This window comes from Anser cygnoides, chromosome 6 (assembly GCF_040182565.1).
Source record: "Anser cygnoides isolate HZ-2024a breed goose chromosome 6, Taihu_goose_T2T_genome, whole genome shotgun sequence".
Classification (NCBI taxonomy): Eukaryota; Metazoa; Chordata; class Aves; order Anseriformes; family Anatidae; genus Anser; species Anser cygnoides.
Window position 1 is genome coordinate 39853936 of NC_089878.1, and position 14663 is coordinate 39868598.

Sequence of the window (14663 nt, forward strand, 5' to 3'; positions counted from 1 at the left end):
TTTCCTACGAAGGTTGTTCTGTAGTTTGAATGACCTTTTCCTGGTCTGGGAAAAGGAACATGCTGTTGTCTGAACAAAGGGTTCTTTTCATCTGCTCTGAGTCCTGCCTTACGTTCACGGGAGCTCTGAGGTTCCTGTCTGTTAGGAACCCCCCTGCTATGCGAAGTGATGGAGAACACATCTTCTGTCACTAACCTGGAAGCGAGCATCCTGCTGCCCTCTAAAATGCAGGGAAGACTGAACTCTTTTAGCTGGGTCTTGTGTGGACATCAGGAAAACAGTAGGAGAGTAGGATGTCTGTGTACGTGCTTCTAGATGCTGATTTTTTTCAAAATAAACTATTTTTATTTTGCAGGAACATCATTTGCAACGGGCTATCTCAGCACAACAAGTTTTCAGAGAAAAGAAAGAGAGCATGGTTATCCCAGTTCCTGAAGCAGAGAGCAATGTCAACTATTACAATCGTTTGTATAAAGGAGAGTTTAAGCAACCAAAGCAGTTCATTCACATTCAACGTAAGTTAAAGAATGTTTTTTTCCCTTTAATTACAATTAATATCTTCAAACTGTCTTGAGGGTAACGTTGCTACCGTATTCAAAAACTCAAAAGTCCAAGGGGGATTTATATATGTAAATTCCAATTTCTTCTGTAAAGTTCTGGAGGAATTTAAGGGTAAAGATGTTTTTGTTGTTTTTTTTTTCCTGAAGGTATTTGTTTATGGGCTCTGTGCTGTTATTGTATATTACAGTAGCTGGCAAGCCTTGTCTTCTGTCAACTCAAAAGTTACTTCCAAGTCTCTTAATTCAAAAGTTCAGTATAAATGGGGATGAACTAAATAGAGGAGGTTTTGTAATGAAATCAGCCTTGATTCTACTGATTATAACAAGGTTTTTGAAGGTTTGGTTTCAGCTGTGCCAACTGAAATTGAAGCTATTCACTATAGCATGCCTGACTTTACTGGATGTGCTATGGGTAGCAGTGTGTTTTCTCGGTGTGTTGCCTTTCTGTAGGGAACTCTGAACTTACTTTATAGGTAAAAGGAGGTGTTTTTTTTTTTTTGGAAGTATTTGGCTCCCTAGGTTTTTGATGATCTGAAGTCCTGGTTAAGTAACCCCAGCGGTCTCTGGAGGTTCAGCTGATGAGTGACACAATATTTGTATTTCAGTAGCTCAGTTGTTGCTTGGCATGCAAATCATGTTTGTCCTCTGGGACATGTCGTTCTAGGGGCTTGCCTGGGGACTTGGACTTCCCCTAGAGTTCATCTCTGCAGCAAAACCTTCGGTGCAGTTATTGCAGTGGCTTGTTGGCCTTTATGGTGAAGCACAAGTTCGGTACTGAGTTTTTGAGAAGGTTTTCTTATCACTGACTCATGGTTTTGTTTCTTAGTCATATTGGAAAGGCTACTGATGGGTGTGCTAAAGCATCATGAACAGCAAGTGCACTCCTCTCGCTGCTTTGGGGTTTTGTGCAAGCAGTAGTGATGTTATCCAACTTCATCTTTCCAGACGGCAGTGAGCATCTGTTCGGCCCTTTTTTAGTTGCCTCAACAGCAGGCTGTTGATCTACATGTAGATCTGAGCAGATAAAGCATTTTATGTTTGCATGCCTTCTTCTTTTTGGAGATGCAACTGAACTTGAAGTTAGGCAAAGATACTTAAACCCAAACCCCGCTGTATATTGAAGGTCCTTGCATCATTTCTCAGTAGCGTGGTGAAGTCTCCTTTTTTTCCCATATGCTTGCAAACTAAGGAGACTTTTGGAAATAACATGCTCAGGGTTCTCCCTGGTATACTAGAGATCATACCGGTAATGTGAGAAGCGAGCTAAAGGAATTTAAGTATTTCTCTTTTTAATAATAGAAGAAAAACCTGCAAAGCGAGGCAGGTTGACTAAACTGAAATAAAGCTGCTAAATAAGGAAGTGTTTTATTGTTTGGGCGGTGCCAGAAACACTGTAAATGCTGTTAACAAATCTGTTCAAAAGTGTTAAAGATATTGTGTCAAACTGTACTTTGTATTGTTAGGATTCACAGCCTTTCTGGACAGAATTACAGAAGGTATCTGAGCTGAAAATAAGCATCAGCTAGTGCTTTAGGATAACTTTTCCCACATAGTCTGGTTGCGGTAGGTGTGATACAAAGCTGCTTTATGCTACGGTAACTGCTGCGAAATTCTGTTCTAATGCTAGAAGCACAAAGAGCAACAACACTTGCTGTTGTGGTGTGAGTTATATCAACTGCCAGACGCCAAGAGGCTGTACTGTATTCCATACTTGGGGTTATTACGAACAAATAACAAGTAAATCATTTTGCAGCCCATCCGATAGCTGAAGATTTTAGTCTTTACTAGTATAATTCTTTCATTTGTACCCCTAGCTCAAAGTAGAGAAAAGTAAGGCATGAAATTCCTGAGCTGGCCTGGATCCTAGGCATTCGTGGAGCTGGGAGGCACTAGGGCGGGTGGCTTTGAACTGAACATGAAACAAAACTCTTGAACTATTCTAATTATGCCAGTGTGATTGATAATCTTCCCTGGATGTTTGTAGTTTTAGTAGTGTGGAGATGCATTTTAAATTGCTAATAAGCAACAGAGAGAGTTGTAGCTATCCTAGAATTAAAGCTGAGTATGTTTAAGAAATCTGGAGCTGCTAATGGCAATAGGAAGAGCAAAAAGTATTTTGTTAACATATGTAAATGTGCTTGGTGTATGTGTGTATATGCACGTGACTAGAAATGCTGTATGGAAGATACATCTGTCATAGTCCAATGGATCTGACTGGATATGGGTGAGCAAATTAATATCTTCATGAGCTGGAAGTCTTGTCAGTTTTCTAAACGAAATTCAATAGTGGGCAGGCTTCTGTATCATGGAACTTGTGTTGTGTTTAGGGTTGGATTGGTTCAAACCCCAGTGTGACAGGAAGGCTCACATGATCATTTGAAGTGGCGTTAAATAGAAGAGAAGACATGCTGACCGTTTTCAAGCTGGCATGCAGTAACTTAACAGATGCATTTGCGGTGGCTGTGGTCAGTTCAGGATTTGAAGTTGGGGCTTGACCTCTACGTGATTGTGAAAGTGATCCAAAAAATCCTGGTATAAAAGTATGTTTGGGCTTACTTTCTGATGGGTCAGGCTACTCAGTCCGTGTGTCCCTTCCCCAGATTTTCTCTTTAAGTGTAAAACTAAAAACTGATTGTAAGGGGGGCGTGAGAAAACAGAATGGAGGGGAACCTTCGCATGTAATATTTTAATAATTTAAAAAAGAAGTGGTGGGGGGGAGTAATACTACCTATGATAACGAATTATTCCACGTTTTAGAGGCTGCTGTAACAGGACCTGTTCAGACTGTGGCCATGTAAAGTGGGTATTTGCATGATAGCTGCCTGGCAGAGGTGTTCTGGTGCAGGTGGGGAGTGTTAGAAGCCCTGGTCTGGTCAGGTGCCACAGCCTTGCTGTTGAGGAGGTGTTTTGCTGCTTTGTTAACTACTTTGGATATAATTACCATGACCTGTGCTAACCCACAGCAAATGATTTGATGCCATCAGAGTAAACACAGCCTGCTCTGTTCTTACTGCCAGCACCCTCCTGGTGGAAGTTGTGCTCTCAGCTGAGCCAGCTCAGGGAAGTGAGCTGGCAGAAAGCCTATCTGGTTTTTGGTGGCCGTCTGGATCTATCAGCTTGCTGTCTTGGCTCATCGTGGGACTGCTGGTGCCAGCACGAGGAAGGTGGAGCAATGTGTAGCTCGCTGGAGAGGGAAGGCTCGTGGAAGTGCTTGTTTGAGTGGTAACTCACCTAGGTCAGCCTAAAATGAGTGTTGAACCACAGCCTTAATTAGTTAAGTAAATTCAATTAGATAATTTTGTTATGTTAAACCCTATTTCACGTAACTGGACTTTAAAGCAAATTCCATTTCCGTAGGTTAGTATAAACTCAGTACTTAGGGAGCTCGTGTAAACAAAAGCAAATCCCTCTGCGAAAGGTATAGCTGGCAGGAGTGGATACAGTGGCAGAGGATGTAAGGTAGGATGGTAGTTTTGCAACAGCAATTAGCAAGCCAGCAAGTTTTGAACACTTATATGAGGTGAGGTTTAGCGATAGGATCACCGAAGCACCTTTTTTCAGCACCCTACAGAAAGGTGCAGCGTGGAAGAGCACAGAAGCGTTGGAGCAGGAAAACTCGATCCATCCAGTCAGCCCCACGAACCACCAGGAGGAAGGGAGGTAGAAAGTCCGCTTTGAGTGCGTGAAGCAGGAGGAAGCCTGCATTTCGTGAGACTTGCAGGCTTCCAGGAGGTAGCTGAGGTTTTGTGGCCTGCAGTGAACCAGGAGGTGGAATGCAAGTGGTGTTTCCATTTTCAGCACCGTTAACCTGCTGTTCTTGTGCTTGCAGTGCTTCTTATGCTACTCACAAGCCAGAGAACATTGCTAGGAGGTATAAAAAGCGGAACGTGTGTGTCGTGGGCTACTACTGCTCTGACAGTACCTGGGTGCTTTTGTAGAGGAGAATGAGACTGGTTTTATTCGATGTAACTTGCTTCTGACAAGTGCATACTGGATATCTTTTATCTTCTGTGTCTTGTCACTTTTTTTATGTCAAAATACTTTCTCGTGGAGTTGAAATTCAGGGCATAGGGGTTTTGGTTTTTAAGGATTACAGTTTTTTTCCTGTTTTTCAGCACTTTTTTTAAATCCGTAAAGTGTCAATAATGACTGCTAATATAGCTGAGGTTTTATCAGCAAATAACTTATTTAGGAAGTTAAGTTGATTTGATGTGTTATTTAGGCACAGGGTTCAGAGGCTTCTCAATGCGGCTTTACAGAGCTCTGCTTTTAAAGAATGAATACTGTGGGTCAGTTCCTATTTCAAAGCTCTAGTTTTCTCCCACTGAAGCTACAGGACCCGAATGCTGTAAGCTGTAGCGCGAATCTGATACACGGCTGCCGACGTTCAGCAGGAGAACTGGGTGTCACGTACCCAGGGACAGTGGGACGTGTCTGAACAGAATCTGCACGGCAACTTTATCGAGTTATAGTATTAATGATTCCATGCAATACACAGTCAGACCACGGTAGTAGTATTAATTTCTTATTGAAATCTATTTTTAGACCATGTTTACAGTGTGTGTTTAGCCGGTGAAGCCTTCTGAGTAAGTGTTGTTCTCAGAATTAGTACAGTGAAGCACCGCCTCTTCTGGGAGGTAGCAGTTGACAGCTGAAAATGGGAAGGGATCGCGTCCCAGCACTTCTCAGTTGTGTCTGGCTCTGTGAGTGCCTCTCATCAGTTTCCATGCAAAGCCAAATAGATTGTTTTACACGCTGCCAGTGGTAAAAGCTAACACATTGCATTGGAATACAGGCAGAGTGGTCTTGGGCTGGCCTGAGGTGTGGAAGGAATGCGTTGCTTACTTCATTGTAACTGACTGTCCAGGCCAGGTGCTTTAAATGTTTGCTTTAAATGGCTTTTTAGCATCATTCTGTTGATTCTGGTGTTTCCTGGGTCCCCTCAAAGTGCACCAGGAAGCTTGGTAGCAGAGTTGTTCTCTAAGCTGACACTCGGATACAGCCATGACTTAAGAACATAGAGATAAGATAGTGCTTTGGTTTGTGGTCCAGTACAAATAGAATATATTTCAACAAGCCTTCACTGCTGTTAGTGCAGTAATTATTTGAAGTGTTGGAGTTAGCGTTTCACCCTTTGTAGTTTTATATGAAACATCAATTGCACCTAATAAGAGATGTTGTTGTATAGGATTTTCTCATACTTCGTGTAAACAAAATTTCTGCTATGTTATCTGAATGATGATTTCCTTCTGCTTTTCGTAGGACCAGAAACTTTGCCTAAGTATGGAGAATGACTAGGGCAATCTGTAATAAAGATAAGAGCTTTGCTGTAAAGTCAGGAGCGTACTGTTTGAAGAGCATGGAGAAAGATTCAGGTTCTACGTCTAGAGTTGAGTTGCTTTTGGAGAAAAAGTAATGTGTCTTCCAACAGGATTGGTCTGGCATTATTACACTTTGTTACACAAGTTGTATTATTTAATTTTAGCCTACTAAATATTTTAATAATTTAATTTAGTTGAGTTACTTAAAAATGGGCAACTGAAATTGTATTGGAATTTCCATTTAAGTACCTTTCTCTGAGTATGGGATTTGACTGAAAATTGTCTTAGTTGTTAAGAATCTTATTGTGATATTATGGAGGACCTGTACTGTAACAGCACAAAAAAGCACTTTTGCTTTTGTTGTGCAGGGAGATAATAAAATTTGTATGCCCCTTTGGTAATTTTTGGAAGTAAAGCTTTTTTCCTATCACCCCTTCAAGCTGCATTAAAAGAAAATGAGCTTTCATTGATTTCCCCTCGTATAGGAAGCCAAAGACAAGAAACTTCTAAACACAGTCTTAGTTCTATATGGGGACACTTTTTAGTGTAAAGAGAAGTGTCATGGCAGAGGTCTGCTGATTTTATGGATGGCTTTTGATTTCTGGTTGTCAGATGCGTGCTTTTGTATTCACTTATTTTGTGTGTGTTTTTGTTTCAGCCTTTAATCTGGACAATGAACAGCCAGATTACGATATGGACTCTGAGGATGAAACCTTACTGAACAGACTAAATCGGAAGATGGAAATCAAGCCACTGCAGTTTGAAATAATGATCGACAGACTTGAAAAAGCCAGTTCTAGTCAGGTATCTTGCTGTGTTAAGAAGTGGCTCGGCCATTTCTCATTTCTGGCGGGGTGGTTCTGTTTTTCTGTTTGGTTGGTTTAGTTTGCTTTTTGTTTTTCAGTTCATTTTATTTCCTGCTAAGTTGGTAAGTATGTTTGTGCGAGTCTGCAGATGTACAGAAATTTCATTGCTGTCTCGTACTGCTAACTTAGGAAAATAAGTGGAGAGCAGGAGTATAGGTGAGTGGGTGCATGTGTGGTGGTGGGGGTTGGTATTAAACTTTAATTCCTAATCATAATACATTACAAGAAGACAACTTAAAAACCATCTACTTTTACCTGCTTTGGCATGAAAGAAGCTGGTAGTGGTTGGTGGGTGTGCAGATTTCTCTATAAATGTATATGAGAATCCAGATTATTTTCCTTTCACTTGGTACAGTAGGCACTGACTTCAGTTGAAGGTAAGAGACTTAGATGCACAGACAGTGAAGCAAAAGGTTTAAGACTGGGCCCTTGTGGTATAAACTGCAGCAATGCAAGAAAGGAAGTCGTTCTCCAGGTCAGACTCAGAGGCTGGTTTCCTTGCTTTCGGAGCAAGCACGTGTTGCCAGTTATTTTATCAGAAGGGTGCCAGTATTTTAGTCCTCAGTTCCTGAGCTGTTACAGGAGACCGTTGTGTGGAGAAGGGTCTTAAATCCAAAAAATTGCTCGGAAGCTGCATCTGAAGGATCAGTTACTTCAAACTTACATGACAGAATGTGGAGTTATTTCTCAGGGCGTCGAAGAGCTCTTACACCAGAAAGTGTACGTTTAGGGGAATAAATAAAAGACCGTATGTGTACATGAAGCATTATAATTGCTCCTTACAATATAGCCTCTCTTTTGAAGGTGTGTAAGGAGAAATCCCTCTCTATATAAGAAATTTTCATGGGACTTCTGTAGTTTTTTCTGTTTAACTTAAGGGATTGCAGCGTGTGGCTTCTTTTTCTGCTCTTGGGCTGCAGAAATTTTCAGCTGACTTTGACTAGGTCTTACCTGAGCTCTGTGATAGGAATGGTAAGACAAAAAACAACTCCTCCAGGCTATTGGAGCTTGAGAAACAAAATAGTTTTTGTCAGTATGCCCGACATTCTTTCTAGACCTGTATGAAAGGTTCTGAGGGCTGACGATGCTGATCCAGAAAAGCTTGGGAACTAAGGAAGACCAACTGGCGGCTTAAGTACTTGGATTTAGATCAGTGTTCTTTTCTCCTTTCCTCTCTTTTCCTGGAAAAGGGTTAAGTTTATTTAGGAAGTGTAGAAGACACATGAAAGACTTTCTTCTTGCCTATTCCATCTCAATTGCACCTTCTGAATATTGTCTTTTAGCTTGTAACACTTCAGGAAGCTAAATTGCTGCTAAATGAGGATGACTACCTTATTAAGGCTGTATATGACTACTGGGTAAGAAAGCGTAAGAATTGCAGAGGACCATCTCTCATCCCTCAAATCAAACAAGAAAAGAGGGATGGCTCCACCAACAACGACCCTTATGTTGCCTTTCGGAGGAGAACTGAGAAGATGCAGACAAGAAAGGTAACGTTGTTTTAAATCCTGTAGGAACTATTTGATTCCTTGCCAGCATATGGCAGGATCAGTCCTTTGCTATCCACGGTTAATTGATTTGATTGTTTGTCTGTATTAAGAGTTGCAATACTAGATGGCCCACCTAAACTTCAAACCTGTTAAATGATGTAGTGAATTTCAGTCAATTTCTTATCTATCAGTTTTCTATGTCAATTTACAATTTGTCCATTTCCTAGAAAGCTGAAAATCAAAGGCTGATTGATAGGTTTGCAGACTTCCGTGGAAGAGAGGAAAACTCTTCCATTTACCACCTAGTAATCAATTCAGGTTTTGTGTTTGTAGCATGTAGCATGAATTGATACGAATGGCAAAGACTGATTCGAAAATGTTGAGTAATTAAAAATCTGTACATAAGTGCACACAACCTGACAGCGTACAGAATCAAAGTGGAAAAAGCTTTAGGCACCAAGTCCTGAATTCCCTGTTCTGACTACCTACCAAACCAGTGGTAGTTTATCTGAGTGGAGAAGGCATGGGGAAAATGAGTGAGGAGTTCTTCTTCAACTTGATCCTAAAACTTGGTTTTCCTTTGCTTTTTGTGGCATCTACCAGCGAGGTTATGTGCTATGAAAAGTTTCTTCTGTGAATGTACTATTGATTCTCACGTGCAGCAGCAGTATGGTGTTTTTTTCAAAATTGTCACTAGTTATGCCTCACAGGTGTTTCTTTTGATGTGAAGTTTCCTTAATCTTTCAATAGAATCGAAAGAATGATGAAGCATCTTATGAGAAGATGTTGAAATTGAGAAGAGAGTTTAGCAGAGCCATAACAATTTTGGAGATGATTAAGAGAAGAGAGAAAACAAAACGCGAGCTATTGCATTTAACATTGGAAGTTGTAGAGAAAAGGTAAACTTTGAAATTGTCTGTATAAAGTCATCTATAATGCTAAGGCCTTCATTTTCATTAAATAAGTTTGAAGACACCACCTGTAATTTTCTTCTGTATGGATGCTAGTCTTCAGCAAACGTGTGGCTGAAGGCTTACATTGCTCTGTAGAGTTTAGAAGCTAAAACAGAAGGGTTTTATGCAGCCTGTTACTTGGTCTTCAGACATTTCTCAGTGGAAATGCACTATTACATTTTTAATCACGTTTTTTTTTCTAATTGAAGGTACCATTTAGGTGATTACGGAGGTGAAATCCTCAATGAAGTGAAGCTTAACAGACCTGAAAAAGAGATGAGCACAACTCCATCCACCCTTCATAATGGAAATCATCACAAAGTTCAAGAATGTAAAATTAAGGTAACCTTTCTTCTGCTGCAAGTCAGTTGTTACCTGTTATTCTGGACATACCCTGCAGATGTATGCATTGGAAGACTGTCTAGCAATCTGTTATGCTTGTTTAGTGTTTGTCCTCTTTCTCAGGTAAGTTTTAAAATTGGCCTGCGTCACCAAACAGCAGCATTGTAGTAGTCACTTTGTTTTTCACAGTTCTGTCCATTTCATTTTAAGATGATGTAAGCATGGATGCTTTACATGGGAATCAGGACCTCAAGACTGCGAGGGAGTTATTTTTCCTTTTCCCTCTGACAGGAGACTAGAGCACTGAATTTTTCTGGTAGTGTTGTCCGTGAATACTGATTAGCAAAGAGTCTGATTGCTGGCTTACAGCTAGAATGCTCAAGGATTCCAGAAGCTATTCTGAACTGCTGAAGTGATCTTTGGTAACATTTGCAGACTGAAGAATATAACTGCTGTATCTCATTGCAAGCAACAAAAAAAATGTTGCGAGCAACATTGGTTTTAAAACCATTTAATGGAATTTGTAATAGTAGTAGAGTTATTATGGAGGCACGTACATTTCTCATTAGGAAGGTATTTATGCCATGTGGTTTGAGGGTGTAGCAGCGCAGGAGCTATTCTTCAGTATTTTGGTTGTGTATTTTTTTCTTTAAATTCTCTTGTGGACTGTGAAACAATTACTTAGCAGTCACCTTTTTCCTGCTACAGTGTCATCTTACATTTTCAATATGTAAGAATGTAGTAGATTATATGGGGGTTACATATTGTTTATTGGTGTTAGGACTTTTTTTAGCTTTCTTAGTTCGCCGTAAGTAGAGAGCTTTATGTTTAGTAGGTATAGAATACGTGAGCACATTGGGAATGAAATGAAGTACAGGAAGAACCTGCGTGGAGACATGCTATATCACTTGTTTGTAGCAAACTACTGGATTCTTAGTGTTTCTGCTCACTTTTATGAGACTGTATTAGTTGTAAGCTTGTTTTCACTTGTGTCTGTGTGACTTGATGGCTGTTAGTGTGTAATCACACACATTCAGATCAAGATGTGTTTTTTGAGAGAGAATCTGGAATACAAGTTATGAGTTGAGCACCTTTTGAAGTTTGTATTTAGCACCTGCGACACCCAGTGGTCACTGAATGTGATACAAGTCCCTCTCCTTGGTTCTCTTTTGTTCAGCCTTCTGTTTCTCATCTCCGGTTATGCGGCTCAGTTCTGTCACTGGAGTTAGTTTTAGTCAGCTATTGAAAAGTGGTAATGTGGGGAAAATTAAAACGCTTTAAAAACTTCAATGGCTTTTACTCTTTAATTGAAAATTTTGGAAGGAAAAGTAATCTTTCTAATTTGAGAGCTTTGAAGTTTAAAAGCATTTTTGTTCAAGCGAACAGTTTAATATTACTGGAGTTGCTTGCTTCAGAGGACTTATGTCAGCAAAACCTTAAAAAAATAGTGTAAAAACTAATAGCATTAAATCTTACAAAAGATGGGAACAATGCAAGAAACAGCAAACAAAACGTTTCTTGTGAATAGTTTTGAGCAGTTGAGAAAATTTTAAGTGATTGGTGTAGGAAACTGAGGCTTAAGAAAATAATCGGAATAAGATTTCCAATTACAATATACTGAGTGTACTTAAAAGATTCCTTGCCTTTTTTTTTTAACTTAGTCATGTAGCTTGAAAGCTTTCAGTTTATTAATAAACATCTCTAAAGACAATTAGAGGCAAGTTTTGGGGTTTCTCAGATCTTTTCAATAAATTTTGCATTGTGTGTCTGAAGTTGTCCGCAAATGCTGCGTGTTGAGAGGCTCTGCAAGATGAGCAGTAATGTTTTTCTAAAGCACAAGATGAAGAAACAAGATTAATTACTTCATTTGCTGAAATATTGTGTGTGTTCTTCACAAACAGCATCCTCATCATTCATCTCTAAAGGAGGAGGTATCAGATGTTGTCCGTCAAAAGAAGAAGTATCTAAAGAAACCTAAAATAGAGTGTGTGGTAACTCCTCAACAGCCCTCTGCTGAGCCCTTGCCTGTTATCAACAAGAGTGATATTAAACAGTATGACTTCCACAGTTCAGATGAAGATGAGTTCCCGCAGGTAATAATGTGTTATAAAATTTTAGCCTACAGAAAATGAAAAACTCAACTACCTGTAATTTGGACAGCGTAGTTTGAAATAGAAAATAACTGTTGGACGGCTGATTTATATGTAAGACAGTTGCATTTTGATTTTTCCCTTTATGTTCTGAGCTATGTTTCAGAGAAGATTGTATTTATTATATAAATGTCAATTCATATTATATAAACTTGTATAGTGTAAAAAATATTTTTACTATATGAGCTAATTAGTTATATTAAATTTTTTAATACATGCGTATTATTATATACATATGGCAGTTGGAAGAATGACTTTATTTTCTGGTTTAGGTACCCTCACCAATATCAGAAGCAGAAGAGGAAAATGATCCTGATGGACCTTGTGCTTTCAGGAGAAGAGCAGGATGCCAGTATTATGCTGTAAGCTATCTGCTGTTGGATGTAATGTGGCTTTTTTAGCTTTGTCATTTTTATTTTAGTGCTAATATAACAGTTCTTCTGTTTCCCACTTTCACTATCAAAGCCTTGATGATTTGGTGAAACCAAAGAAAATAAGTCTGACTTTTTCACAAGAATATTTCTCCTTGCCTATTCCAATTACCTAAAGGTAATATAATACACTGCCAGCAGCCCCATTGAGCCATTGCCAAAAAGGAATGACTCCCCCCAGCTCCCTCGCTTTTCCTAACACATCTTTTTTCCAGCTTGTAAAGCTCATTAGCTGCTGGTTGTGTCAGTTCTCAGGCCTGCTGAGAGATTCTGCTGGGGCACCGAGTAAATTTTGATGTGAAAGTGAAGAGGTCTATCCTGTTAAGGGTTTTCTGTGGAGTTAGGTCAAAACTGTATTTTGAAATCATTGCAGGCTTCTCTCTTGTGTAGAATTAATGCTTTCTTTTCCTTGTCTTCGAGTTAACTTTTCCAAAATAAGTCAAGATGACTGAAATCTCACGTTTTGGTTATTTTCTGTTACTTTTCTATTGCTCTTTAGAAACAGGTTATTTAAGAGGCTTAATGTTAGGCTGCATTTTTAACTCCTGAAGCCATTTACATTTTGTTTATCTCTTTAAGTAAATTGAACCTGTAGCACTTCTGTTGCTGTAGGTTTCACTTGATCATGAAAATCAATTATTTTAAAGAATATTTATGACTGTCACATAAGGCATTTCAGACAGCATTTTTGTTTGTAAAGATTATGCAGCTTTGAGTTTATTATAAAGAAGGTTTTCATGGAGTAATAAAACTACTCTAAGGTAAGCTGATTCAGCAAATACACTGTCAGGGTATCAGGGTCTGGTAATTGAATGTTGTGTATCGAACAAAGACCGTGCAGATCAGCATCTGTTACCCTTGGCAGTATGGGTTTCACAAGTAAGGCTAAACTGCAAATTTAGGATCCCCTTTTGAAAAATATCTACGCATTTAAGTTCCACGTTGTCTGACTTGGGAATTGTTGTCACTGCTTTGTACAGCTGATTCAGTGGGATCCCAGATAAATGAACAGGCCGCCTGGGTATTTCTTTAGTCACAATAAGTACTAAAAGTATTCTTTTATAGGGTGATACTTAACACTGGAGTTGTGCATATACTTTTAGGAGGTTTCTGTTGATAACTGTTTTATTTATATATTTTTACAGACAAAAGCTTTTACCCTACTGACCCCTTACTAAAAGGCTTAGACAAATTTGTGAAGGGTAGGTCACCAGCTGATTATAAAACATAGTCAAGATGCAGCCTTTCACGCAGGTAATCCATGGGCTACTAAGAGCCTGAAACTCAGAGGCTGTGACAATGAAAGAATCGCTCCCTGTCCTTTATACCTTCTGACAAAATGTCAGATGAGCCGTTAGCAGATGGAGGTAGTGGGCCGGATGAACCTGTCTGAGTAGGACGGAATCCAGTGGTAACTCTGTGGATGTCTTCAGTATTTTTAATACTGTGTTGCACATTCTAAAATAGTTCAGTAACCTAACCACTGAGTGCAAAATTGTCTTTTCTTTATTCTTTACAGCCTCGTTTGGACCAAATTAATTCTTCATATGAAAATTCAGAATTGGCAGAATTGGACAAACTGAGGTTCAGGCATTGCCTTACAACCCTTACAATTCCAAGAAGATGTATAGGATTTGCGAGAAGACGAGTTGGCAGGGGTGGAAGGTACAATTGCATTATTCTTACTTTGTTACCCTTCAAAGGATAAGAGTATTTAGAAAGAGAGAATCAAACTAACATCTTTTTTCCATTTTTTTTAATCAGGGTTATAATGGACCGAATATCTACAGAACATGATCCTGTCTTGAGGCAGATTGACCCGGAAATGCTGAACAGTTTTTCAAGCTCTTCCCAGACTTTAGACTTTTCTTCTAATTTTTCACGGACCAATGCTTCCAATAAACGTTGTGAAAACAGACTGTCCCTTTCTGAAATACTAAGCAATATCAGATCATGTCGACTGCAGTGTTTTCAGCCAAGGCTACTAAATCTCCAGGACAGTGATAGTGAAGAATGTACCTCAAGGAAACCAGGGCAGACTGTGAATAACAAAAGAGTTTCTGCAGCATCTGTAGCTTTATTGAACACCAGCAAGAATGGCATATCAGGTAGGCAAGGATTTGAATTCTTACGGGACTGAAACTATTAAATTCAGTGGGTTTTTTGTTTCTGTGCTTGGGACTGGAGTGGTAACATCTTCACTAGTGATATGTAACTAAACCGAAGATGCAAGGTAACTATTTTATATTTCTTAGAATTTTTCTTCAAGCAGTCCTCTTCCTCCTGCTTTAATTGGAGTTTCAATAGAATCTTGATAAAGCACTAGACTTAAACATGCAATATGCAAAGGAGGGATTCTGCTTGTATGTCAGGATTGCTTACATGTGATTGAGTCTTTAGACATTTATTGGCCTGAAATTCTTTAAGGACGGAATTATGCTCTTATGAATGCAAAAGAGAAGCAGTGATTTTTTTTTTGGGGGGGGTAGGGTGGGAATACAGCAGCAACAGGGTCATGTTTTTTTTAAATCTTGCTAAACATCTCAAGAA

General features: G+C 39.3%; 1 protein-coding gene across 6 annotated transcripts in view; it reads left to right on the forward strand.

The window, feature by feature from the left end:
* EPC2 (enhancer of polycomb homolog 2) overlaps positions 1-14663 on the forward strand; it is a 41320-nt gene that overhangs the window by 15393 nt on the left and 11264 nt on the right. For all 6 annotated transcript variants that reach the window (XM_013198101.3, XM_048080997.2, XM_048080998.2 and 3 more), the window contains 9 exons: positions 356-515; positions 6540-6685; positions 8031-8237; positions 8988-9136; positions 9400-9532; positions 11434-11625; positions 11955-12044; positions 13633-13778; positions 13878-14221. In XM_013198101.3, coding sequence (XP_013053555.2) covers positions 356-515; positions 6540-6685; positions 8031-8237; positions 8988-9136; positions 9400-9532; positions 11434-11625; positions 11955-12044; positions 13633-13778; positions 13878-14221 — 1567 coding nt within the window. The remainder of the gene's footprint in view (positions 1-355; positions 516-6539; positions 6686-8030; positions 8238-8987; positions 9137-9399; positions 9533-11433; positions 11626-11954; positions 12045-13632; positions 13779-13877; positions 14222-14663) is intronic.